This window comes from Phocoena phocoena, chromosome 19, assembly GCF_963924675.1.
Source record: "Phocoena phocoena chromosome 19, mPhoPho1.1, whole genome shotgun sequence".
Classification (NCBI taxonomy): Eukaryota; Metazoa; Chordata; class Mammalia; order Artiodactyla; family Phocoenidae; genus Phocoena; species Phocoena phocoena.
In genome coordinates this window covers 7,250,200-7,275,050 of record NC_089237.1, presented here as the reverse complement: position 1 = coordinate 7,275,050, position 24,851 = coordinate 7,250,200, and the positions used below count along the sequence as shown (strand labels likewise).

Below are 24,851 nucleotides of genomic sequence, written 5' to 3'. Positions count from 1 at the left end.
GCATAGGCTTCAGGAGGTCAGATGCTGTCCCCAAGGACACAGCCTCAGCAGCAGAGTCAGCGTCTGCACCCAGAGTCCGTGCTTCTTCCAGGGTGCCCCACTGCCGAAGGATGGAGAGGGGGCTGGGGCCCGGAGGAGTACTCCATAGAGAAGCAGGACAGAATGGGGTCCGTGGCCTGGCTCCTCTGGATACGTGTGTTCCATGACTTTGAGAAAGCTCTCAGCTCACTGCCCTCATCTGTAAAATGGGCACCCCAGCGATGCCTTGTGAGACTCGCATGAGATGCCTGCCACAGTGCCAGACATGTAGCTGTGCTCAACCAGAGTTTCGGGATCGGGTGAACGAACGCTGGCCGACGTGGGTCCCTCACCCCTTGCCTGTGTTATGCTGCCTGCTCCAGGTGCCGCCACGCTGCCATCGCTAAGTACTTCGGGGATGCGCCCCCCGCCTGCACCAAAGGCTGTGACCACTGCCAGAACCCTGCAGCTGTGCGGAAGCAGCTGGACGCTTTGGAGCAAAGCTGCAGCTGGAGCAAGACCTCCATTGGGCCCTCCCAGGGGAACGGCTTTGACCCTGAGCTGTATGAGGGAGGCCGCAGGGGTTATGGGGGCTTTAGCAGGTGAGGGGCCATGAGGCCAGGGGCCCCCAACCCACTGGAAATAGTCTGGCATTCTCTCCCTGATGCTAAGGCCAGACCAGAGGCGACACAGTGCCGTAGTACATCCCCCGGCCCTGAGGGCCACACTGGGGCCAGGACTTCGGTGTTGCCCATGAGCTGCCAGGGCCTCAGAGACATCACTGTCCCAGCAGACACGTGACAGGAGGGCAGAGCCCAGACCCAAGACTGCTCATGCCCAGCCTGTCTCCTAGGTACAACGAAGGCTCTGAGGGCAGCGGGGATGAGGGCAGAGACGAGGCCCACAAGCGGGAATGGAATCTCTTCTACCAGAAGCAGATGCGCCTGCGCAAGGTGAAGGGGATGGGGGCTCAGTGGAGTCCAGGTGGCCCCCTGCTCACACCCTCTCAGCCCCTTCCCTGGGGCTGGACTGGGAGCTGTCTTGCTGCGGGGCAGGATGCCTTATGGGCCCTCATGTCATCTTCCAGGGCAAAGACCCCAAGATAGAAGAATTCGTACCCCCAGGTCAGTACAGAGATGCCCCCTGGGCTGGTCTCGGGGTATGGTGGAGGATGCCTCACTGAGGGGTTGGGGATGCCAGAGAGCAGAAAGTAGAGTGGAAGGACTTGCCTCTGCTCCCCCCAGATGCAGACTGTCCCCTGAAAGAGGCTTCTAGTAGGAAGATCCCCAGACTCACTGTGAAGGTAAGAGGTGGGCAGCTCGTCACACCTGCCCCCCCAGGATCTCCCCCCCAACCTGAGACTGTTTGACCAACTTCCCTCCCCTGTGCAGGCCCGTGAGCACTGCCTGGGGCTCCTGGAGGAGGCTCTGAGCAACAACCGCCAGGCCGCAGGTTCCACTGATGGGTGAGTGTCGTCAGGGCCGAGGAGCGGTCCCTGGGCTCCTATTCCTTTGGAGGCCGCAGGAACCCCAGCCCCCCTGGCTTATTTGGGCACCCCTCCCCAAATTGGGACTCATCTTACTCCCAGGGGGTGTGAGTCTCCACAGCCTCACCAGGGGGCAGGCTTGGCCACAAGCGAGGGGCTGCCAGGAGCTGCTGAGGGACAGTAAACCACAGGGGGCCCAGACAGTCCAGGTCGGAATCCCTGTGCCCAAGGCCGTTCCTGCCAGGCCGTTCCTGAAGCCATCTCCAGGGTCCCCAGGGGGGAATCTAACAGGGAGGGGGCCTCAGGTCTACCTGACACCTTAACCTTGTTCCTACCCTCAGATCTGACCTCCAGGCCAAGGCAGTGGAGCTGGAACACGAGACATTCCGAAATGCCAAGGTGGCCAACCTGTACAAGGCCAGCGTGCTGAAGAAGGTGGGCACGGGGCGGGGTGGGTGGGGCGTGCTCCGGGCTCTGGGTGGGAGAGGCAGCCCGCCACACAGGGCGCACTTATTCCCGGGGGAGCCCGACTTCCCTCCTTTCCCGGCTGGAAGTATTTCTAGCCAACCCCGTGTGGACTAGAACTTGTCTAGTGCCCAGGTGCCGCGGAACCCACTCGTGGGAAGCCTGGGCTGGGGTCTGTTGGGAGCTAGGGGTGCCGACCATGGCGTTCCCACCTGTCCCTGCCCCAGGTGGCTGAGATCCACAAAGCCTCCAAGGATGGGCAGCTCTACGATGTGGGAGGTGGTGCCAGGAGCTGCAGCACCCAGGCCGAGCCCCCAGAGCCCACCGAGTATGACATCCGGCCGGCCTCCCAGGTGTACTCGGTGAGTGGCGTCCTGGTGTCCCCCCCAAACCTGGGTCCAGGAAAGGCGCCACGGCCCCTTGCCCTCAGCGAGGGCATAGTCCTTGCTCTCCTGGCATCACAGCCCTGGCCCTATGGCGCCCCAGGGCAGGCCTTCGCGCTTCCGTACTCTGCCAGCTACGCCTCTGCAGCCCCCCACAGCGCCTGTCTCCACAGCCCAACCCCCAAGCCTTGTCCCGCCCAGCTTTTCCCGCCCCCACTCCCAGGAGCCCCACCCACGCGGCCATCCCTGGGCCCTCTAGAGAGTGCCCTGGAGGCACCTGGGGTCAGAAGCCTCTCTCCTCCTCACAGCTCAAACCCAAGCGGGTGGGAGCTGGTTTCCCGAAGGGCTCCTGCACATTCCACACGGCCCCTCAGCTGATGGAGAAGACGCGGCTCAAGGAGCAAGACCCCCGGCCGGTGCAAGGAGACGAGCAGGAGCCGCCCGGCCAGCCTCGTGGCCGCCAGGATGAGGACCACGCTGAGCCCCTCCCTGGGCCCAGAGCAGAGGCCCCCGGGAGCGGTGCTCATTGTGGGGCGCCCTCCCCCGAGAAGAAGGCAAAAGGCCCTTCTCCGGGCAGTCCTACTGCCAAGGCCCGGGTTGGCAAGAAGCAGCAACTCCTGGCCGCAGCGGCCCTCAAGGACTCCCAGAACATCGCCCGCTTCTTCTACCAAAGGACCGAGAGCTCTCCTCCGCTCACTTCAGCCCCAGGGGCAGAAGGTGCCAGCCCTTCCCGTGATGGGGCGCGGGGACCCCTGACGGCCCCAGAGAAGTGCACAGGGGAGGAGGATGGAGCCATGGGACATTTGGCTGCCCACCCCCAGACCGAGGAGGGGCCAAGGTGAGGTCACGGGCAGTCCTGGAATCCTCTAGAATCCCCTCTGCTAACTGGGCCTCTGAAACTCGGGGCCTGTTCCCATGATGGGCTTCACTGGGCCACCTGGGCTGAGGGCGCGGCTGGCATCTGGAGCTCTGATGCCTGCTCTCCCTTCCGGCCAGTGCCTGCCTGCTGCTCAGAGACCAGAGGCCCCCAGAAGGCCAGCCCACCCCCACGAAGGAGGCACAGAGAGGCAAGCGGCCCAGACCCCAGCAGGTACTGAGAGGGGGGAAGATACCTGTCTACCAGGCTGGTGTCTGCTCCGGGTAGGGGTTTGGGAAAATCATGTCTTCTTTCCACATCCCAGGGCAGATGGGCTGGGCTAGAGGGAGCCAGGAGGTGCTGAGGCCCAGTCTTCCAGGAGGGGAGGGGCCAGTAACAGGGAGCCCAAGAGTGACCCTCCACTGTGGCCCTGCCCAGGAGAACCCAGAGAGCCAGGTTCAGAAGAGGCCATGCCCCTCAGCCAAGGTCTCCATCTTAGCTGAGACCAAGGGCAGCGTCTCAGCCAGCGATCAGGGCAGCTTGAAGCCCCAAGGCTCCTGCCAGCTCTTGGCTCCTGGCATCTCGCTGAAGGAGGCTGCGAACATCGTGGTCAAGTGTCTGACCCCCTTCTACAAGGAGGGCAAGTTTGCGTCCAAGGTAGGGTAGGTGCATGGGCTCTGTTCTCCTCTGAGCCTGGGGCACTTGGGTGCAGTGTGTGGGTGGGTAGGGAGCGTGAGCCCCAGTGAAAAGCAGGGCGGAAGCAGGCCAGTCCAGAGGCCCGCTGCCCGCTCCCTGGGTCTGCCTCGCTCTTGGGTCACAGCTGTGGGTCGCTCAGAGCAGGGTGAGGTTCTGTGCTCTCTGCTCCTCTCCACTCTCTGTCCCCAGGAGCTGTTTAAAGCCTTCGCCCGCCACCTCTCACACTCACTGACCCAGAATCCGTCTCCGGGAAGGAGCGGTGAGTGCCTGTGTCACCGGCCAGGAGGTGCTTGTGGGGGCCCTGTAGTGGGGAGACTGGCTCTCACGCTCCCCCATCCCGAATCCAGTGAAGGAAGAGGCCCAGAACGTCATCAAGCAGTTTTTCCACGGCCGAGCCCGGTGCGAGAGTGAAGCTGACTGGCACGGCCTGTGTGGCCTGCAGAGATGACCGAGAGCTGCCCGACGGGGCCGGTGTCCTCCCTGGACTCCACTGCGGCCCAGCCCGGGCCTCACTCAGTAACGGGGAAGGTGGGCGGCCTGCTGCTGCTGGGACATCGTCTGCTCTCAGGCTCTTCCCCCTTCCAGCCATGCCTTGCTTTGGAAATGGGCCTGGACACCTCCCAAATCAAGGTCAGAGGTCAGCCCACTTTTCTCTTTGCTCGCGAAGCCTGAGGTCCTCTTTCTCCTAGCCTCCCTGCCTCCCCGGCCCTCGTGGCTGGGTTTTCTGGGCCAGATCCACAGATCAGAAAGTGACAGGTGGTGTGGCTGCTGCCAGAGGAACAGAAGGAAGGAAGGTCCCTCCACCTCGTGTACTTAGCATGTTTTCAGCCGGGGGCGAGGCCCACCAGTCTGAGGCCTTGGGGCCTACTCAGAAAGAGCTTGGGCTGGTCCCAGGTCCGCCCCCACCACCGTCTTCCCTCGCGATGCCAGCCTCCAGCCCGGCCCAGGTGCAGAGCTCGTGGGCAGACGGGCAGCAGCCAGGCCCTGCTCCCTCTCAGCCCCTGGCCGGGAAGGCCAGGCGGGGCTTCGGCAGTTACCAGGGGAATAAAGTCCTGTTGGTTCTCATGCACACAGCCCTGTTCTCTCAGGAGTTTTATTTCCTCAGCAGCTGCTGCTCCCAGGGCTGGGCTCATGCTCGTGTCGGGCCAGGGCCCAGGTGGGCATCTCCCCCAGACTGGGCAACATCGGACGCCCAAGCCGAGTTCCTGCAGCGCCCACCCCAGGCTCAGGCCCAGGCCCACCCCAGAGGGAGTCTCGTGACTCCCAGCTGGAGTCGCTATAGCAGCCCCTCCCCGTGGGCCAGCTGGGCTGTGCTGCGGCAGGTTCCAGAACCAAGCGGTGAAGTCCAGGCCAGACTGGCCTGACAGCACCCAAAGGAGACTGTCCGGGTGAGACTTGGCCAGAGAGGCTTCCTGTCCTCGTCTCTGCCCCTCCCCCACTCCTCTTGGGTGAAGGCCGGCCACTAAGTGGAAGGAGAGTTGCGGTCCAGCAGGAAGGTGATGGTGTGCTTCAGCTCCTGGGCCTGTGCGGGCACAGGCATGTGAGGCCAGGGCTCCCCAGCCAGCCCCCTGCCTCTGCCCCCAGCCCCACCACGCCGGAGCAGTGGGCGGAGGCCTGGGCCCAGGCTCTCGGGCACACCAGGCCTGGGTGAGGCGCTTTTGCCACCTTCTCAGGGCGCAGAGGCCACCCACCTGCGGCAGCTCAAACCAGATGGTCTGGGGGTTGTCAGCCGAGCCATAGTTGAGTTCCAGGCCAGGGGAGTCCTCAGGCCCCAGTGGGCTCAGCACGCGGAGCCGCCGCAGGTCCCTCAGGGCGATGGAGCAGCACAGTTCCTGGGGGCGGGGGGGGGGGGTGGACGGGGAGAGAGAGCGGAGCTTGGTCCCTCTGGGGGAGGGGTCGCTGTAGGTGGAGGGAGACAAGCGGCCCCGGAGCCTGGCCCACCTGAGAGCTGGGGTCCATGAGGATGAGGCGCTGGCGGTTCAGCCCCAGCAGGCCAGGGCCGGGCAGGGCCGGCTTGCTCACTCTCAGCACCATGTAGACGCTGTAGCCAAAGAGCGGCAGCTCGCTCACCGCCTCTGCGGATGGGGGGTCGGGCAGGAGTTCTGACCGCTGGGGCCCTGCGACCTGCCGGACTTTGCCCCCAGGACAGAGGAGAGGGCAGGGCAGGTGGAGAGCTTCCTCAGCCCCTCCACCCTCACCCCTTCCTTGCTGGGGCTCCCGCCTCCGCCCCAGCTGCCCCCTAGCCCCAGACCCACCTATGAAGCTGATCTGCGCTTCCTGAGAGCTGCATCCTCGCAACTGCCACAGCTCCTGGCCCATCAGGCTCGTCACAGCGGCCACGTTCATCTGACACAGCAGCTGCTTCGGCAAGTAAGCCAGTAGGTCTTGCCTAGGACACAGCCTGGTCAGTCAAAGCCGGGCATACAGCAGGTGCTAAGTAGATGAGCCAGTGGCTACCGTGGGTGAGACCGGGGATCCAGACACATGAATGAGGCATGGGTTCTGCCCCTGAGGAGCGTGGAGGGGTGGGCAGGTGTACCCAGCCCCCATTTGGTTAGGGCCGCAAAGGGTACAAGTGGCCTTGACCTTGGAGGAGGGGGTAGGGGTGGTGGGGTGACAGGAGGCGTGAGGGCTGTGTTCACACTCACTCTGAGGGGGGCTCCTCGTGGTTCCTGCTGAGGTGCTGCAAGGCAGCCAGCCTGGCAAGCCGGGCATCTTCCTGGGCGCTGACCAGCAGCTTCCCCTGCAGGTAGTCCCGCAGCACCTGAGGGGGGAGCAGTGAGGGGGCAGCTGTGCCCCAAAGCCCCACCTAGTGGGTGGCTCCTGAGCCTCAAGCCCTCCCCCCACCCAGGGAGGGACTCTCCCTCAAGCTGCAGCCTAGGTTCCAACCACCAGCGGCGCGGCAGCGTGGGGCGAGTGGGGCTGACCTGGCCGTAGTGGGTGCTGACGTAGGTGGGATTATCGAAGTGCAGCGGGGTCTCCCAGCTGAGCCGCCGGCTGTGCAGGCTCACGTCCAGACCCACCACCTCGCTGGTGAGGTACTCCCGGGGCCACAGGGGCCGCACCAGCTGGCCTGCGCGGGGAGCCTGGGTCCACAGCCTGCCCTGCCGCCCGGGGCCAGCCCCGCCCACGGCCCTGCCAACCCCAGTGTGGGAGCTGCCTCCCCCGTGGCCAGAAGAGCAGACTTGGCAGGCAAGGCCATGTCCCTGAGTCCAGCCGGGCCACGCTTCCTCCCCAGGCCAGGTGGCCTACCTTCCCCTTTGATGAGGAAGAGGGCAAATTCCTGCACTTCATGGGGGTCTGTGATGCCCATCTGCCCACACATCTCCTCCAGCACTTCTGCTGCCACCTGGACATGCGGACAGGGCCGTGACGGGGGTGCTGGGGAGGGAAGGAGGCTGCAGCAGGGGAGGGATGTGCCCAGAACTGATGCCCACGGCTTCCCTGGGTCTCCCCAGCCCCTCCTCTGTGTCCCTGTGCTCACCGTGAAAGTGTGGGTGTTGGTCTTGTACTCCACACCCCCGGGCAGGTGAATTAGGAGCAGGTGGACTACTTGTCCTTTCTGCCAAAGCAGGTACGGGGTCAGCCCCCCAGTGGGCAGAGGCCCCGGCTCCCCCACCCAGAGGGAGTCCCAGAACACCCAGCCGCCTGCACCCCCTGTACCAGGAAAGCCTGCATTTCGCCTGGGGAGGGCAGCTGCCGGCGACCCCCGTACTTGACTGTGTGCTGGAGGTGCCCCTGGCAGCGCCGGGCCAGCTCTGCAGAGAGGAGCCAGGCTGGGGTCATGAGCATCCCCAAACCCCTCCCCAAGCAGCCGAGACCCCAGCCTGGAAGCCCCTCCCACCGGCACCTTGGCTCCGGGCCGAGTGCTGCAGAAACTTGGTCACGTAGGGCATCAGCAAGGTTGATGGGGGAAAGTAGCCTGTGAGGAGGCTGAGGAAAGTCCACCCTCGAGCGCAGAGTCTCCTGCAGGGCAGAGAGCCTGGGCTTTGGGCCGGCCGGGCAGCAGCACTTTGGGCCGCCCCCGAGAGGCCCACGACCGACCCCCGCCCGTCCCCCACTCTCACGGCCGGGGGTGTCCTGTGATCTGCTTCAGGGCCTGGCAGTAAATCTCATCCCTGAGGTTCTCCTCCTGGCACAGCTGTGGGGAGAGGAAGGGCAGGGGGCAGCGGGTCGGGGGCAGAGCTGCAGTGCAGTGCAGTGCGGTGGAGTGAGGGATGGCGTGGGATCTGAAGTCGGAGAAGTCCTGCCAGTGGCCGTGGGCTGGGGGCCAAGTCAGGGTGACAGCCCACCGTCATCTCTCGGTCTTAATAGCATCTGCACAGCTGGCCACTCAGTAAGTCGCCGTCTTTCCCTGCTTCCAGGCCGCGCTCGGCCCTGTCCTCTTTCTCTGGTCCCTCTGTCTTAGTCCTCTCTGCTGACCCCCCTCATCTCCCTGACTCCTAAGGGCTGCAGTGCCCTTGGGCCTCTGTCTGCTGATGACTCCCGGTGCCTGCCTCCAGCCCAGACTTCTCCCACGAAGCCCAGACCTTCCACTTGGCAGACTGGGACTTCAGACTTCACGCATCCCAAACAGATTCCTCCACCAGGCCGGCCCCATCCTCACTCAGGCTTCCTTGTGGCGACCAGCATTGCTCTGGCCTAGGCCCCCGTGTCCCCCTCGGCCCCTCGCTCTCACACCCCACGTGCACTTCACAGCAAGCCCTGCTGCTTGGGGTCCTTCTTCTCCCCTCTGCTGCTGCCTCTGGGCCTGGGCCAGCCACGTCTCACCTGGGATCGTGGCAGGAACCCTCTCCTTGCCCTTAAACTCCCAGAATCGCAAACGACCGCCAGAGCGACCCCACGAAATGTAAGCCACGTCTCTCCTCAAAACCCTCCAGTGTTTTCCCAGATCTCGAAAAATCGAAGTCCTGACAGTGGACCACAAGGCCTCCCGTGACCCGGACCCTCTGTCCCTCCTGGTCCTCGCCTCCACTCTCCCCCTTGCTCACTGGGCTCCAGCCACGCTGGCCCTGCTGGGGCTGAGGCTCACCCCCGCCTCTGCCTGCGTGTGTGCCCCATGCCCTGCCCCCATGCATACGTGCCTCACTCCCTGGCCGCCTTCAGGTTTCTGCTCCAGGGTCACCTTGTCACCAAGCCTTCTGCACTGAAGCAGCCCCTCCCCTGCTTTATCACTCCACAGCACTCTTTGCCCTGGACACGTTGCCTCAGGGTTTACCGAGTGTCTCCTCTAATCAGGCTGCAAGCTCTGCAGGGACTCGGCCTGCTTGGTTCACTGCCCTGCCGCCAGCACGTAGGTGCTCGATAACTCATTTTGGATGCGTTGAATGTATAGTGACCAGGGGACAGGGGGTCCCATGGAGGCCCAGGCAGGAGGACAGGAAGGGACCCTCAGGGCTCACTGACTCCCCACAGCTTCCGGCTCACTTTCCTACCTTCAGCAGCCCGTAGAGGAGATCCAGGTCGTTCTTGCCCCGGGGCTTGGACTGGTCCCCCATAAACTGCATCAGAGCTGCGGGCAGGATGAAAAGCACGGTGAGCTGGGCTGGGGGCCTGGCCCTGGGCCATCTCATGCCTTGCTCTCAGAATGCGTGTGAGCCAGGCGGAGCAGCAGTCTCAGCTGTACCGATGAGGAGACAGGGTTCAGAGAGATCCTGTGGCCACCCAGGGCTACACCAAGCGCATAGCAAGCCAGACCCACCGCTGCCTTCCAGCCCAGACTCCACACAACCCACAGCCCCCTGGGCATGAGTAGAAGTGGGTGAGGGCCATGTGGTATAGGAGCCACCGGTGAGCTTCCCCGAGTCGGCGAACTCAAGGACAGAAGGCGACCAGGTGCCTGGGTCCCGGGCACTGCAGACATGGCGACCCAGGACACCGTGCCTACTTACCCTGGAAGCTTCCCACAGCCTGCCTGTTCACGTCCTCGTCACTGACGCTGATGAGTGATGCCTGGATGGGAGCCTGCGGCCAAAGAGGCTGCCTGTGGGTCTGGGGCCAGGGGCCAGGTCTGCTGTCCCGGCTCCTCCCCACCGTCCCCCTTACCTTGCTGTACTGCACCAGGCTGGCCATGGCCTTCCTCTCGGCATCTCCACCTGTCTGGCCCAGCCTGAGGGGGCGGAGGGGAGGACAGCCCTGCTTGCTCAGCCCTCCCACCCCCATCCCAGGCTGGGTAGGGAGGGTGCTAAGAGCCCTGGCCCGGTGGCTCTGAGCAGGGAGTGTCCCACTTCAGGGACACTGAGGATGGGCAGGCATGGGGCGGGCCCAGGGCACTCACAGAGTCTGGGGCTTCCGGAAGTAGCGCAGGGCAAATTCCTGCATGGTGTAGTCGGAGTCCGTGGGCAGGGTGACGCAGGCCACAGACGGGGACTGGCTGGTGGCCAAGTTGTCACTGTGTGCCTGGCTCCAGGGGTGGGTGGAGAACTTAGGAGCACAGGAGACCTCGCGCCACCCGAGTGTCCCCTGGCCTGTCCAGCGGCCCTGCCCAAGCCCCCGCCCCAGCCCAGCCCAAGAGAAGCAGGCAGAGTAGCTGCAGTGAGCACACCACCAGAAGCCGGGACAGTCAAGAGCTGTTTATTGAGCACCTTCCAGGTGGCGCTGAACTAGCTACCACGAGGGCCACACAAGAGGCAGACCGCCCAGCCCTGCTGGGGAGACAGGACGAGACATCGGGAGCGGGCAGAGAGGCGGCATCAGACCCAGCGCTGCCCGCCAGGTGTGGGGTGGCCCTCCGCCGCTCCGGGGCAGTCGAGGCCTTTCTTTCCTCCACTCCTAGTTAGGCCTCGCCTCGGCGTCTCCCGTCTTCCTCACCTCCGACGCTTTATCCCACTCCCTGTGCTGCAGCTGACTCTTGTGCCGGCCACTCCTCTGCTCCATCGAGAAGGAAAAGTCCGGAGCAGCAGCCGGCTGCACTCTGTCAGCAGGAAAGAGTCCGGACCGGCCCCCGGCGGAGCCAAACTGCCAGCCTGGGGGAAACATCCGAGGACGGTGCCTCACCCTCCTGGGCCCTCTGCCCGCCCACCGGGTGCCAGCCGCCCTGCTTGCCCCGGGGATACCTGGCTCCGGAGTGGCCACCGGCAACAGCTTGATGAGGTCCCCCCGTTGGAAGCTGAGGAGGCTGTGGTCGTCAGTGAGGTAGCTTCGCAGGGCAATGACGTAGCCGGAGTCCTGCAGGCGGGTGGGTGAGCAGCCAGCCCGCTTATGACTCCGTCCTGCCCGTCCCACCTGCCCCCCCTTTGGCGTCACTCTCCACCAAGTGCCCCCAAGTTCCAGCCCCACCCCAGGCAGCTTGAAGGAGCTTGGCTGACGGCCCCGAGTCCAGGCAAACCAGACGGGGTACGACGCAGCGGTGCTGGAGGCCCCCCGCCCGGCGCCCTGCCGGCCCGCACTTGCCTTCCTGAGCTCGCTCAGGAGCAGCTCAACCATGGCCTTGATGGCTCCCGCCCGGACTGTGTGCAACAGCAGCTGTTCACTCTTCAGTGACAGCTCCAGGGTGGAGCCAGCCAGGCACTCTACACCCAGTACCTCAGCAAAGCTGTGCAGAGGGTGGGGCGTGAGCTGGGGGCCGTCTCGCCGGCCCACGCCACACCCCAGCCCAGGCTCACCTGTACGAGCGGAGAGTCTTCAGCTGGTCGGGATGGAAGCTGGGGCCTTGGGTCACCTTGAGCAGTCTCAGCCCCCGGTGGGACACGGCCAGCAGCTGCACGTCGCTGCCACCCTCGCCCTGCCCGGAAGGTGGTGGGCTCACGGACAGGCTCCGGGCTCCCCGCCACCGGCCAAGACACCCTGGGGCTGCTCAGGCCAGTGCTATTCTTCGTTGGTTCCACTGGGGCCCAGCCCACCCCCAGCTCTAATCCTGCTGCGGAAGGCCAAGCTGGCCTCCAGCCCTGGGCGCTGCCATCCCCAGCCTCACTGACCGAGACGGGGAAGATGCGGGAGAAGTAATTGGCCCAGTTGTCCCTGGCGGCCATCACGATGCGCTTCCTGACACTGTCCTCAGCTGTGTCCAGGGAGTCCAGGCCCACCTCCAGGTCTCCTGTTGGGCAGAAATGGCCCCAGGCCGTCCTCAGGCTCCCTCACAGCGGGGACCCCAGAGTCTACTCCCTCCCTCTGGGCAGGCCCAACCCCCAGCACTCCGGCTCCCCGACTCCAGGGCCCCTGGACCCTACGCAGCAGATCTTTCATCCTGTGCCTCTCGTCCTGGGAGATCCGGATGCAGGACTCCGCAAAGGTGTCCCTCAGGATCTGGGGGCAAAGCCAGGCGGTCACCACCAGGTCCTGAGGCCACAGCCCACCCCAGAAGCAGCCACGCATGGAGGAAAAGCTGGAGAGCCCCATAGGCACGTGGGTGGAGCAGGGAGGGATGCCTGGCCTTCCAAGCCCAGGGCCACGTCCACCCGGAGCTCCCACCTGCCTCCCCCAAGCTGCCGGCACTAGTCGGGCTGCTGCTCCTCTGTCAGCTGAGATAAGCTTCCCTGAAGGAACACGGGACTTGGGAGGGGGAGGGGGAGGGGGAGGGGGGGCAGCTACTGTAGAACTGGGGAGAACAGACACAGGCCTTGGGAGCATCTAGAGGTGGCAAAGGGACAAGCACGAGCGAGCACCTGCTGTGTGCCAGGCCTGTGTTGGGTGCTGTATACGCTTTATTTTTAATCCTCGTCATAAATCAAAGATGGCCCTTATTCTGAGGGATGTTGGGAGGATTAAATAAACGAAGGCAGGGCTTGAAACACACCAGCGTCCCGCAAGCGGGGCTGCTCTCCTGCCTGGGGTGCGGGCGGTCTGCCTGTACAGGGCCCAGGTGGGCTGGGCTCTCACCTGCTCACAGAGGAGCCTGAGGCAGTAGGGGTGGCTGAAGTTCTCCCGCGGGTAGAACACCTGGGCGAGGGCAGGGGCGTGTGAGAGTGCGCCCGGCCAGTGCCCCCGCCAGCCCCCCTCCCGCCCTACCTCTGCCTCCCGGGCCGGAGGAGGTGGGGCTGGGGAAGCGGCCCCCAGTGTCTGTGTGTGGAGAGGAGTTGCTGGGGCCCCAGGCTGGCGCCCCTACGGCCAGCGCCCCGTCCCCCACCCAGGGAGGCCAGGCTGCGGCCCGCCCTCGCGCCCACCTCCTTGCGCAGGAACAACCTCCAGGGGGCGCCGGCGTAGGAGAAGCACACGCTGCCCGAGGGCACGAGCAGCTGGGTGGAGATCCCCTGGTCCCCCATGGGCTCCACAAAGCCTGGCGGATAGAGGGGCCGAAGGGCATCAGGCGAGGAGCTGCCCAAGCCGGAATGATGCAGGCACGGAGAGAGAAGACCCTCGGCCCACTAGGGCCCCACGTGGCCCAGCTCAGTCCACCCCCGCTGCCTCCCTCCCCCCGCTCCGTCCCATCGCCGGCCTCCATCTCCAGCTTCCCACGTTCCCCACTGTCCCTGACGTGCGTGGGCCCCCCCCCCGACTACGTCAGCGGGGTCACTAAACTCCTGACGAGGCCCACGCCCCGTGACGGTCCCTCCGTGCCAGACAGGCCCCAGGGGTGCCCGCGCCCTGCCCCCCGCAGGAACGCGGAAGCTGGGGCTCCTCACTCACGGCTCCAAAGTCCGGAAGTGCGAGCAGCTGACCTCGACCGTGAGCGCTGAGAGGCCCTTGGGAATCCTGCCCCCGCCCCCCACCAAGCCCACCGCCCGGGGATATGGGGTTTCTCACTGTGCGGCTCAGCTGGAGGGGTCGCTGGGTCCCAGGGTGGAGGCAGTGGAGGTGCTGGCGGAGGCGGGGGTCTCTGGGCAGTGGGTGGGTTCTGGCCAAACAGCTCTTGAAGGGGCCCCTGCTTCTCCTTGATGGAGTTGGAGGGCACACGCCGTGGCTGGCCCTCGGGTCGAGGGGCCACAGCTGGTGGGGGGCCCTTCCCTGGGCTGGGGGACAGCGTCTGGGGAGGCACGGAGAATACACCCAGGCTGTGACTAGCGGCCAGGTCTCCCCCGGGGAGCCTCAGGAGGGCTCTGGCGTGGAGCAGCGCGCTCTGGTCAGGACGGGGCCTCACCGAGGGCAGCGAGGAGGCACCACTGATCCCCAGCTTAGCCAGAGCCTCATCCTTAGGGTTGTTTTTCTTCAGGAAGATCTGGGGGGGCTTCCTGAGAGAAGGAAGAGGTCAGGAGTCCACACGGTGGCTCTGGGCAGCAGCCAGTCCTGGCCGTCCTCCCCCTCCCCACCACTGCCGGGGTGCACCTGGGCGGCTGCACGGGCACGGGCACGGGGCCTGGGCGGCTCTGGTATATGCGGATGATGTTGCGGATCTCCCTGCTGGGCTCTGCCTGCCGGGGCTCAGGGTTCGAGCTACGCACCACGGCTCTGCCCTCTGCCGGCCGGCGACCACCGCCAGGCCCCGCCTCTGTGGCTGGCTCAGCCTCAGCCTCCTGTGCAGCTTTGGCCCCATCTCGTGTCAGTGGCTTTTTCACTACTGGGGGAGGAGGAGGTGACGGCACTGACCAGAAAGAGAGGAAAGATGTGAGACCCTGTGCAGAACCACAAAGCCTGCCCCCCCACCCCGCTCCCCACCACCTGCTCTCGGTTCCTCTTCTTCCGGCTCCTCCTCCTGCTCCTCCCCCTGGGGGATCTTCACCTTGGCCGGAGGCCTCATCGTCTCCACCTTGATCTGCTGCTGCCCTGTAAATGCCCCAGATGGCCCTCGCTATTACTCTCCACCTGGCCCGCCCGTCTGGGCTCCTGGACAGGCCACACTGACCTAGAGGAACAGAGTACACCCCGCCGTCCCCTGGCCAGGATGGGGCAGTGGCTGAGTTTCTGTGTGGGATTGCCACCCCAAGGGCCCTCACCCAACTTCTGGAAATAGTCCCGTTTCTGCTGGAAGCTCTTGGGCCGCCGGGGCCTGTCTTCAGCCTCCTGTGAGGTCTCCTGCGGCAGGAGGGGAAAGAGAAGGAGCTGCCCTGCCAGACAGGTTGCCACTCACAGAGCAAACCCACCCGGATCCGTGGGGCTGGAGCCCGGCAGCATCTTTTCTGCATCTTCCCGCACCCCCCACGCCATGTCTCCCATGTCTGTGGCCCTGGAGCCTGCTGCCCCACCCCAGCCCTGCCACCTGCCTGGCCTCGGCTCTTCACCCTCAGGCAGGCACCTACCAGTTCCAGGTCACGCTCTGGCTCCTTCTGGGGGGTGGGTGTCTTCTTGGGCTTGGGGGCAATGGCTGGGGGTGGAGTCAGGGAGGCAGCTCCAGGGGCCTGGGCCTGGGCGTGATGCTCCAGGGGCTGGCTCTGGCGCTGCTTTGCCTGCTGCTCAAGGGACAAGGTCATGGCCTGGGTGGTCATCTGCTGGGCCTGACGGAGGAAGGGTGGTGTGCCAGGTAAGAGCTGGCCTAGCCTCACCCCACAGGTCTGTACCCACTAGGCAATCCATGGGCCCTGCCCATCCTCACCAGGATCAGCGCCTGCTGGTTGATGAAGTTCTGCTGCTGGACTGCCAGCTGCCTCGCGTCCACGCTGGGAAGCAGGGGCTGTGGCTGTGGCTGTGGCTGTGGTGGCACCACAACGGCTGCGAGTATGGCAGGCAGTCAGGGTGGACGAGCGCCATGGCTGAGCTCCCAGCCCTCTGCCCACTGTGCCCTCTAGGCCCCAGGCAACACCCTCCCTCCTCCAGTCCCTACCTGAGAAGGGACACAGTGGCTATAGTCCAGCCTTACCTGGCATGGCGGGGACTGCCCCCATTGCTGGCATCATGGGCACGGGTGCAGGCATCATGGCTGGCTGGTATCCGGGCATCTGCATCATCCCTGAGTACACTGAGGGAACAGCCCCCCCCCCCCAGGTCAGTCCCTACTTGGGCCCACAGACAGCCTCCCTTTAGCCCCAGGCAAAGAGAAGAGTATGGGCCACCAGGGTGCTGGCCAGAGCTCTGATTGCAGCTGCGTGGGGATCCCAGACCGTGCTTGCCTGTGTTGCTGGGCAGGGAGGCCCTGGATGGGTACTCAGCCCCACACTCACCCATGGGATAGCTGCCTTGCTGCATGGGCCCCATGGCGCCCCCTCCCTTCATGCGGCCACTCAGAGCCCTGCCTTGCTCCAGATCCTGAAGGGACAAAAGTCACAGGTCCCAAGGTCAGAGCTAGAGCCCTAGGAGGGATGGGAGGGGCAGCAGAGGCCCCAGGGGCGTAGGGGCAGCAGTGGGGTGGGGTCTGCGTGCAGGACACTCACGCTGAGGCACGGGGAGAAGAGGTGGTCCAGGAAGCCATCCAGACTCCCTGAGGTCCGGGACTCACCTGTGGAGGGTTACTGTCACCTGCCTGGGGCGTGGGGCTTCTGGCACCCCCATTCCCAGCGCTCTGCCAACCTCAGTGTGCCCACTCCCAGCCTTACCTGTGCGACCCCTGCTGGGCAGAGTTGGGGCTGGGCCTGGAGGGGGACCTGGGGGCAGTGAGGGGGCCTGGATGCCAGGGGCCGGGGGGATGTCCTCGGCTCTGCAGGAGATAGTGGGCCCAGCTGAGGAGGTGCCCTGGCCGGGGGGGTTCCCAGGTTGAGGCAAGGTGTAGAAGCTGCTGTAGGGGTCATCCCCCTGCGGTGGGCGGAGGCTTGGGGGCGGGCGGGCTGGGCCTGTGGCAGCACCTGTGAACCCCCGCGGATGACAGGGTGGCTGAGGGGGTCACCTACGACAGGATAGGGACAGGAGCAGGCCAGGGGTGCTGTGGGTGGCACCTACAAGCCACGGGGGGCGATTGGGTAGCTGTGGGGACCGGCCGGGTCCCCCAGATCCTCGGTCTGGCCGATCAGGTCCAACACGAAGTCGCAGCCAGCCATGTCCTGCCAGGAGTCCTTAGAGTACAGTGACACAGACCAGCCACGCGGGGGCGGATCCAGGCCTCTGGGTGAGACAAGGGTATGTAGCAGAGGGTGGTCAGCCAGGCAGGCAGACGAACATCCGGAAGGGACAAGGACCTGAGGGTGGGCTGGGGGGAGGGGGTTGTGGAAGGGGACAGGAACCTGGCTGAGGACCCAGTGCAACTCACAGCCCTCTACTTTATCTGCAGCTCACAGCCCTCTACTTCTACAGTGGCTCTGATGCATTTATTCATTCAATTTGATGAGAATCTGGACCAGATCTAGCAGGTATACTCTCTACTTGCTCTCCGTCTTGAATCTACTGTCTGGACCCTGCCCACCTACCCCGACCCCTCGCCCCCATCCCGCCCCCCGGGGAGCAGGTTTTGGCCTTGGAGCAGCCGCAGGAGGTGCTTGGCGGGAGAGCGGGCTGGGAGCATGAGGAAAACCAGGAGGCGGACAGGACAATGGCCAGTGTGGGCTGCGCTCGCCCATCCCAGGCCCCGCACACCTGCTCTGCAGAATCCGCCCGGCCAGTTGCTCCCCTGTGGTCCAGGACTCCACCTCGGCCGAGAAGCACTCCTCTGCAGGGACGAGGGGTAGGGGCAAGAGTGAGGGACAGCAGGGTCCACCCGGACGGGAAGGGAATACTGTCCCGTGGCGGTTCCGAAAGCAGGAGAGCAGGGAGGTCAGGGTCACATGGGGAGGGCTGAGGAGGGAAGGGGGTCGAGGGAGGGTGAGAGTGCCGGGCAGGCTGCGGCGTGGGCCTGGGGAGGCCCGAGAGGAGGCAGGCGTCACCGGTGAAGGTGAAGACATCCAGCACCATGCGGCCCTGCCTCCATCCGGCCGTCCACTCGAGCTGGGTGGGTGGGTGGGTCCGCTCGGACCCGGGGGCCTGCTGCGTCTGCTGCAGGGCTCCCAGCAGCCTGTGCTGGCACAGTGCTGCCATGCCCCCGGGGGCCTGGTCGGACACGAATCTGCGGGCACAGCACAGGGCTGCCATGGGTATGGGGTGGCCCGCTGAGCACACCCACGGGGCCCCCGCCTGCCGGGGCCCTTACTTGAGCAGCGGCTTCTGCAGGGTGGACACTGGGGGGAAGGCGCCGAGCAGAACAGCCAGGAGGGCCCAGCCGCGCTGCTTCTGCTGCTCGTCCGGCTGGTGCCAGAGCTGGGCTGTGAGCTGACTGAAGAGCTCGTTGCGCAGCCCCGGCCGGCGCTGCCCCTGCCGCACCAGGTACTGGCCCATGGTCTGCTCCTGCCAGGGCTCCAGGGACGCGTCCCCCAGGAACCGCAGCATCTGCAAACACAGAGCAAGGGGAGGCAGGACGTGCGGGGCTCCCGGTGCCCGGCCAGCACCCCTTGCACGGGCCCACCCTGCCCCTCCCCAGTGTGTCACTCACCACCTTGTTGATATCCAGGGCATGCTGAGGGTTCTCACTGTCCAGCCGGGTCAGGGGTTTGGTCAGCAGCTGCCCAGGTCTGGGCAGGGATGGCTCCTGCAAGGAAGGAGGGCGACACGGTACCTGAGCAGGGGCTGTTGTGTGCTGACCTGCCAGACACAGCCGCGGGGGAGCCCCACGGGAGCACGCGCCCTGCGAGAGGAAGAGGGGCCGGTGAGGAAAACCATCTTAAAAATACATCTTGGGGGGCTTCCCTGGTGGCGCAGCGGTTAAGAACTCGCCTGCCAGTGTAGGAGACACGGGTTCGAGCCCTGGTCAGGGAAGATCCCACATGCCGCGGAGCAGCTAAGTCTGTGCCCCACAGCTGCTGAGCCTGCGCTCTCTAGAGCCCGCGAGCCACAACTACTGAAGCCCGCGTGCCTAGAGCCCGTGCTCTGCAACAAGAGAAGCCACCGCAGTGAGAAGCCCGCGCACCGCAACGAAGAGTAGCCCCCGCTCGCCGCAACTAGAGAAAGCTGCGTGCAGCAACAAAGACCCAACGCAGCCAAAAATAAATAAATAAATAAATTTATTAAAAGAAAAATACATCTTGGGACTTCCCTGGTGGTCCAGCGGTTAAAAGTCCCACGCTCCCAACGCAGGGGGCTGGGGTTTGATCCCTGGTCAGGGAACTAGATCCTGCATGCCGCAACTAAAAAGGGTCCCGCATGCCGCAACTAAAGATCCTGCACAGGCAACAAAGATCCCGTGTGCCGCAGCTAAGACCTGGCGCAGCCAAATAAATAAATATTAAGAAAAAAAAACCTCTCAATCACTCCTTCTGATTAGAAAACTAAAGCTCCTGCATGCGGAAAACTCAGAAAACACGGAAAAGGATGAAGAATAAGAACCACCATTAACATTCCACTGCCAGATAAAACCACAGTTAACATTTTCGCCTCTTTGTTTCTAATCTTACTTTCTACATGTAGGTACACACGTCATCTCCGCACCCTCCCTGTTAACAAAATTGGGATCGTACTCTACGTGCAGTTTTGAATCCCGCTTTTGCTGCCAACACCGTAGCCTGGACACTTTGCCTTGTCGTTCAACATGCTTTAACGACATGGCTTCAATGGCAGGGCAGTGCCACAGGTGTAACAAAGGTGTGGCACTGCAGATAAGCAACCAGCAACACGTTTAGGTTCAACGGTTTCCGAGCAACGCAGTTGCATCCACAGCCCCGCAACAGGAGAGGGAGGAGGGGACTGGAGACAGAAGGACAGACACAGCTTCTGCCTGACGGGGGCATCAGCCGTGTAGAGCTAAGGCCTGGGGGCCCACCTGAAAGCCGATGGAGATGAAGCTGGAGAAGGGGAATTGGTCGATGTCGGGTGGGAGGGTCAGGCTGGGCCGTGCGGGAACTTCCGGGGGCATGGCCTCGGTGATGCTCTCGGCCAGGGTGTGCTGACAGCCTGGGATGACGTAGGCGGCAGCCCAGAAACGCCCAGGTAAGGCGCCTGGCTCTGGCGCCGCCTCCACCTCTCAGCATCAGCCCCCAGCTCCAGTGCAGAGGGAGCCGGGCAGTGAGCTGGGGGGGACCCAGAGCATCAGAGGGAGGGACCACAGGGACAGAGCCTCCGCCCAGGAGGGGGTCATGGCAAGAGCAACGCCCATCAGGACTCACCTTCCGCTGTCTTCAGCATGACAGCCAGCTCAGCCGGGATCTCCAAGTGCCCCAGCTCCTAGCAGGGAGGAGCAATTGACCAGGAACTAAGGGAAGGGGCATAGGAACCCAGGGGCCCTCCTCACCCCCAGGGCTGTAAGCTTCCCCTCCAAAGACCAAGGATTCTAGTCCTGGACACTCAAACAAATAAAGCCCCCAGAGGGAAACCAAGAGCACCCCAGGCCTCTTCTTGGGGGACAATGGATGGGCCTGAGGGACAGGACCCATCTCGGCACCCCTGGAACCCCACGCTCCCCCGCAAGCCAGGCCAGGTTCAGCAGGCCCACAAGCCGGCAGACACCCTCCAGCCTCCAGGCCACCTACCATGCTTGGCCCCTTCTTGGAGGCCCCGACGCTGTGCCAGCTGCACCGATGCCCAAGCTGTTGGGGGAGATGCAGGAGGAGACGATGCCCCCGTGAGGTGCCACCAGGAGCTCCCTAGGGGCCCCTCCCCCGCTCAGCAGTGCAGCTGCCCCCTCCTCCTCCCAGGAGGACCCCACACCAGTGGAGGAAGGGTGCAGACCCAGGGGGCCAGCTGTCTGCCCCCAGCCCTCCAGAGCCCTCACTAGCCTCAGCGCTGTGGCTGTCTCTGCCCGTCTGCCAGGGCACCGGGAAGAGGAGGGAAGAAGGGAAGGAATGGTCCCAAGTGACAAAGTCCAGCCAGGGAGGGGCCAGAGAGTGGGGCAGTACGTAGGCATTGACCTTTGAGCTGTTTTATGGCCCTCAGGTTGGAGTCACAGGGCAAGAGGGGAACAGTCCAAGGGAGGCCTGGAGGGGATGGGAGGCACCCCCAGCCAGCAGGGGAGAGTCAGGCCCTGGCAGTGGGCAGGCATGAAGGAAGGCGACAGCCTCCTGGAGGCCCTAGGCTACCCTGGCCAGGCAGAGGGGGACGGAAGGAGCTCCACCAGCAATGGTCTCCGAGGCCTCGGTCCTCGTGCGGCTACACTTGGAGGGTGGACACTGTCGGGATTTGGCCAATGTGGCCGGCAAGGCTGCCTGGCTTCTCCCCTGAGCTGCCCTGGGCAGGACCCATCCATGTGCTTCACCTGCCCTCTCCGCTGTCTCCAGAGCAGGCGCCGGCCCGCCAGCAGGATGGTGTTCAGCTGCCCCAGAGCTGCCCGCCGCCGGAGGTACCACTTCCTGGAGGCCGGGAAGGGGGTTGGTGAGGAGTCCAAACTCACAGCCGATACCTGAATCCTCCAAGCCAAGACATGAATGTAAAATCGGACCCCAGTGAAGCCCCCGGCTGCCGAAGGGAAGCAACAGGGAAAGGACGCGACACTTCGAAAGACCAGCAGGTAAACTGAGATGCTGCTGTGTCCAAGGATCCAGATCTGGGACTCTGGAGCCGACCATCCAGGCTCGTCCCCCCACCGCTCAGTCACTGCGGTCTTGGATAAGTTACTTTCCCTCTCTGGGGTTTATCTGCTTTTGTTTTTTGGCCACGCCGCGTGGCATGTGGAATCTGAGTTCCCCGACCAGGGATCAAAACCGGCCCTGGCAGTGAAAGCGCCGAGTCCTGGACTTCCCTAGTGGCGCAGTGGTCAAGAATCCGCCTGCCAATGTGGGGGACACAGGTTCGAGCCCTAGTCCGGGAAGATCCCACATGCCGCAGAGCAACTAAGCCCGTGCGCCACAACTGCTGAGCCTGCGCTCTAGAGCCCACGTGCCACAACTACTGAAGCCCGTGCGCCTGGAGCCCGTGCTCCGTGACAAGAGAAGCCACCGTAATGAGAAGCCCGCGCACCACAAGGAAGAGTAGCCCCCGCTCGCCGCAGCTAGAGAAAGCCCGCACGCAGCAAGAAAGACCCAACGCAGCCAAAAATAAATAAATAAATAAATTTATTTAAAAAAAAAAAAAAAAGAAAGAAAGAAAGAAAGAAAGCGCTGAGTCCTAACCACTGGACCGCCAGGGAATTCCCTACTTTACCTCTGTATTTTATTTTCATCATCTCTAAATTGAGAAGTATTGTAATGCCTGCCCCACAATAAGATGAAATGAATAGAGTCTGGCATATTATTATTTAAGAAGCAGAACTTCTAAAAAATGAAAAAATAACATTCACTGGAAGTCTAACAGGAGATCCCGGAAAAGACAATATCTTTGAGAATTTTCCAGATATAAGAAAGACCAGACTCCTCAATGAAGGAGCCCTGAGCATGATAAATATTTAAAAATAAATCTATATATACTACTAGACATAACATAGATAAACAACAAGGATCTACTGTATAGCACAGGGAACTATATTTAATATCTTGTAATTACCTATAATGGAAAAAAATCTGAAAAAGCGTATATATATGTATTATGTATGTATGTATATATTTGTAACTGAATCATTTTGCTGTACACCTGAAACATCGTAAATCACTATACTTCAATAAAAACATAAATAAATCTATAGCTTTTGTACATAAAAGGACACTTTCTGGTGACGCAGTGGTTGGGAATCCACCTGCCAATGCAAGGGACAAGGGTTCGAGCCCTGGTCCGGGAAGATCCCACATGCTGCGGAGCAACTAAGCCTGTGCACCACAACTACTGAGCCTGTGCTCTAGAGCCCACAAGCCACAACTACTGAGACCACAAGCCACAACTACTGAACCCGTGTGCCACAACTACTGAAGCCCGCGCACCTAGAGCCCGTGCTCCGCAACAAGAGAAGCCACCGCAATGAGAAGCCCGCGCACTGCAACGAAGAGCAGCCCCTGCTCACTGCAACTAGAGAAAGCCCACGCACAGCAACGAAGACTCGACACAGCCAAAAATAAATAAATAAATAAATTCCCAAAGAAAAAAAAAAGCAGGCAGAGGACTTGGATATTTCCCCAAAGAGATACACAAATGGCCAAGAAGTACATGAAAAGATGCTCAACATCATTAGTCATTAAAGAAATGCAAATCAAAACCACAATGAGATACCACCTCACACCCACTAGGATGGCTATCATTTAAAAAGCAGAAAATAACAAGTATTGGCAAAGATGCAGAGAAATTGGAACCTTCACACATTGCTGGTAGGAATATAAAATGGTGCAGCCGCTGTGGAAAACAGTTTGGCAATTCCTCAAAAAGGTAAAGACAGAGTTACCGTATAACTCAGGATTTCCACTCCCAGATAGAGACCCAAAAGAACCAAAAGCAGAAACTTAAACAGTTACTTGTACACTTGTGTTGATAGCAGCCTTATTCACAATAAGCCAAAAGGTAGAAACAACCCACTGACAGATAAGTGGATAAACAAAATGCGGTCCATCCACACAATGGAACAATTTTCAGCCATAAAAAAGACATGAAGTTCTGACACATGTTACGACAGGGACGAACCCTGAAAACGCTATGGTTAGTGCAGTAATGTAAAAGGAATTTCTAGGAGTCAACTTAGACGGCATATCTAGAATAGGCAAATTCACAGCAATGGAAAGCAAACTGGAGGTTACCAGGGGCGGGAGGGAAGGGACAGTGAGGCATCATTGCTGAATGGGTATAGAGTTCCCGCTGGTGATGAAAACGTTTTGGAAACATATAGTGGTGACGGGTGCCCCCTTCTCCGAGGCTTCCCTGGTGTCCATGGTACTGCCTTCATTTTGTTCTCAGTCCTTAAACAATCCCCTTTGGGGCAACTGGAAGCTGGTTTACTGTCTGCATCTGACTCCCCAGCTAGCCTGGAAGGCACCATCTCTGTGCCTGTGTGAAGATGCTGGCACCTTCCTCCCTGTGTTGCCAGCACCTGGCCCAGGGTAGATGGAGAAGATGGTCAACCAACAGCTGTTGGATGGATGAGTGAAGACGGGCAGTGAAGGGTGAGTGGGGATGGAGCTAATGAGGCGAGAAGGGTGAGGGGAGCATCGTAGGACCACGAAGCCCAAAGAGCCTGGAGTGTAAAATTCCTGTCTACATCGAGGCTGGAGAAGTAGGCAGGGCCTCACACAACCTGATTCACGCTTTTAAAAGAGTATTCTTGCTGCAGAGTGGAGAACAGACTAGAAAAAAGAACAGTCAAGGAGTCAAGACCGCAGGTTTGACTGGCCTAACAGGTAATGAGCTTCTCGTGGCTGGGGGTATTCAAGCAGAGACGGCATGGTGGGGATGCCAGCAAGGAGAGTCCGGTGCTGATGGGAAGAAGGCAGACTAGCCTTGAGGCCCTACGCCCCCCCGACCCTGCCCCACCACCGTGAGGAGGCCTACAGTCTCACCCCACTCTGCACACCTGGCCTGGAGCCCACGCACACGAATCCGTGGTAGGAGGCGAAGGCGTTGACAGGAGAGGCTGGTGCAGAGGCCTCGGTGCAGGGTGAGCAGGGCCTGGGCGCGCTGCTGGGCCCGGTGCCGCTCCAGCTGCTGCCAGCCCAGCTCCCGCAGTAGCACCTGGGGGCAGAGGTTTGGGCTGGGGGCAGACCAGGTGGCTGGAGACCACCCTGCCCTTCTCCCGAGGCCTCAGCCTCCTCCTTTCTGCCAAACTATTGATTCTACTGGGGTGCCCGGGACACCTGGCCCACTCCATCTCCCTACCACCCAGAAGGACCACCAAATCATGAGTTGGTCCCAAAATGTTCCTCCCACTTTCCAGCCATACCTGCTGCTTCCCTGCTCATACACACCACCCACCTGGGTGGCTCCCAGGTGACAGAGGGGCGACTCAGCCCCAAACACCTGGTTCAGGATGGCGCCACATCTTTCCCGGTCAGAGAGCTCTTCCTGTCCCTCTGTCCCCAGGGCCCGGAACCTGCCCCAAGGACAGAGAACCTTGCGGAGGTCGGAACAAGCACAGCGGGGACCTCCCTCCACGCTCATTTGACCCCTGAATCCCTCGGGGTCTATTCAGTCTATAAGCAATTCAACAATGATTTGGAAAGCACCTACTATGTGCCAGGCACTAAGGAGAGTTTTGCTGAGAGGACAATGCACAGAGCTGTGGAGAGGTGTGCGGATGACGAACAGTGAAAGGAGACGCAGATGGCGGGAGAGAAGGAGAGACAGAGAGAAAGGAAGGAGGGCGGGTTGGACGTCAGGCCCAGGGTCCCTGGGAAGGTGTGTC

At 62.3% G+C, this 24,851-nt stretch overlaps 2 protein-coding genes across 2 annotated transcripts in view; one reads left to right on the top strand and one right to left on the bottom strand.

Moving 5' to 3' along the window:
* Positions 1-4,352, top strand: part of RECQL5 (RecQ like helicase 5) — a 37,083-nt gene extending 32,731 nt beyond the window's left edge. Inside the window, exons 8-19 of the mRNA XM_065897230.1 lie at positions 402-620; positions 872-971; positions 1,106-1,142; positions 1,263-1,321; positions 1,410-1,483; positions 1,846-1,939; positions 2,197-2,331; positions 2,661-3,190; positions 3,349-3,442; positions 3,647-3,865; positions 4,094-4,163; positions 4,252-4,352. Of these exons, the coding sequence (XP_065753302.1) occupies positions 402-620; positions 872-971; positions 1,106-1,142; positions 1,263-1,321; positions 1,410-1,483; positions 1,846-1,939; positions 2,197-2,331; positions 2,661-3,190; positions 3,349-3,442; positions 3,647-3,865; positions 4,094-4,163; positions 4,252-4,352 (1,732 nt within the window). The remainder of the gene's footprint in view (positions 1-401; positions 621-871; positions 972-1,105; positions 1,143-1,262; positions 1,322-1,409; positions 1,484-1,845; positions 1,940-2,196; positions 2,332-2,660; positions 3,191-3,348; positions 3,443-3,646; positions 3,866-4,093; positions 4,164-4,251) is intronic.
* Positions 4,353-5,180: 828 nt separating this feature from the next.
* The window catches only part of MYO15B (myosin XVB), a 31,922-nt gene continuing 12,251 nt past the window's right edge, over positions 5,181-24,851 (bottom strand). Inside the window, 45 exon segments of the mRNA XM_065897060.1 lie at positions 5,181-5,426; positions 5,596-5,736; positions 5,846-5,979; positions 6,160-6,293; positions 6,553-6,668; positions 6,832-6,977; positions 7,157-7,253; positions 7,389-7,466; positions 7,568-7,662; positions 7,755-7,870; positions 7,972-8,045; positions 9,340-9,416; positions 9,796-9,868; positions 9,950-10,013; positions 10,182-10,327; positions 10,715-10,869; positions 10,960-11,071; positions 11,297-11,438; positions 11,509-11,627; positions 11,821-11,939; positions 12,073-12,148; positions 12,722-12,781; positions 13,006-13,118; positions 13,586-13,805; positions 13,920-14,010; positions 14,105-14,360; positions 14,438-14,542; positions 14,713-14,791; positions 14,998-15,210; positions 15,309-15,424; positions 15,573-15,671; positions 15,874-15,958; positions 16,078-16,148; positions 16,246-16,346; positions 16,586-16,747; positions 17,216-17,288; positions 17,503-17,681; positions 17,766-18,001; positions 18,105-18,200; positions 19,428-19,558; positions 19,771-19,828; positions 20,134-20,190; positions 20,856-20,949; positions 24,024-24,181; positions 24,422-24,539. Coding sequence (XP_065753132.1) covers positions 5,181-5,426; positions 5,596-5,736; positions 5,846-5,979; positions 6,160-6,293; positions 6,553-6,668; positions 6,832-6,977; positions 7,157-7,253; positions 7,389-7,466; positions 7,568-7,662; positions 7,755-7,870; positions 7,972-8,045; positions 9,340-9,416; positions 9,796-9,868; positions 9,950-10,013; positions 10,182-10,327; positions 10,715-10,869; positions 10,960-11,071; positions 11,297-11,438; positions 11,509-11,627; positions 11,821-11,939; positions 12,073-12,148; positions 12,722-12,781; positions 13,006-13,118; positions 13,586-13,805; positions 13,920-14,010; positions 14,105-14,360; positions 14,438-14,542; positions 14,713-14,791; positions 14,998-15,210; positions 15,309-15,424; positions 15,573-15,671; positions 15,874-15,958; positions 16,078-16,148; positions 16,246-16,346; positions 16,586-16,747; positions 17,216-17,288; positions 17,503-17,681; positions 17,766-18,001; positions 18,105-18,200; positions 19,428-19,558; positions 19,771-19,828; positions 20,134-20,190; positions 20,856-20,949; positions 24,024-24,181; positions 24,422-24,539 — 5,431 coding nt within the window.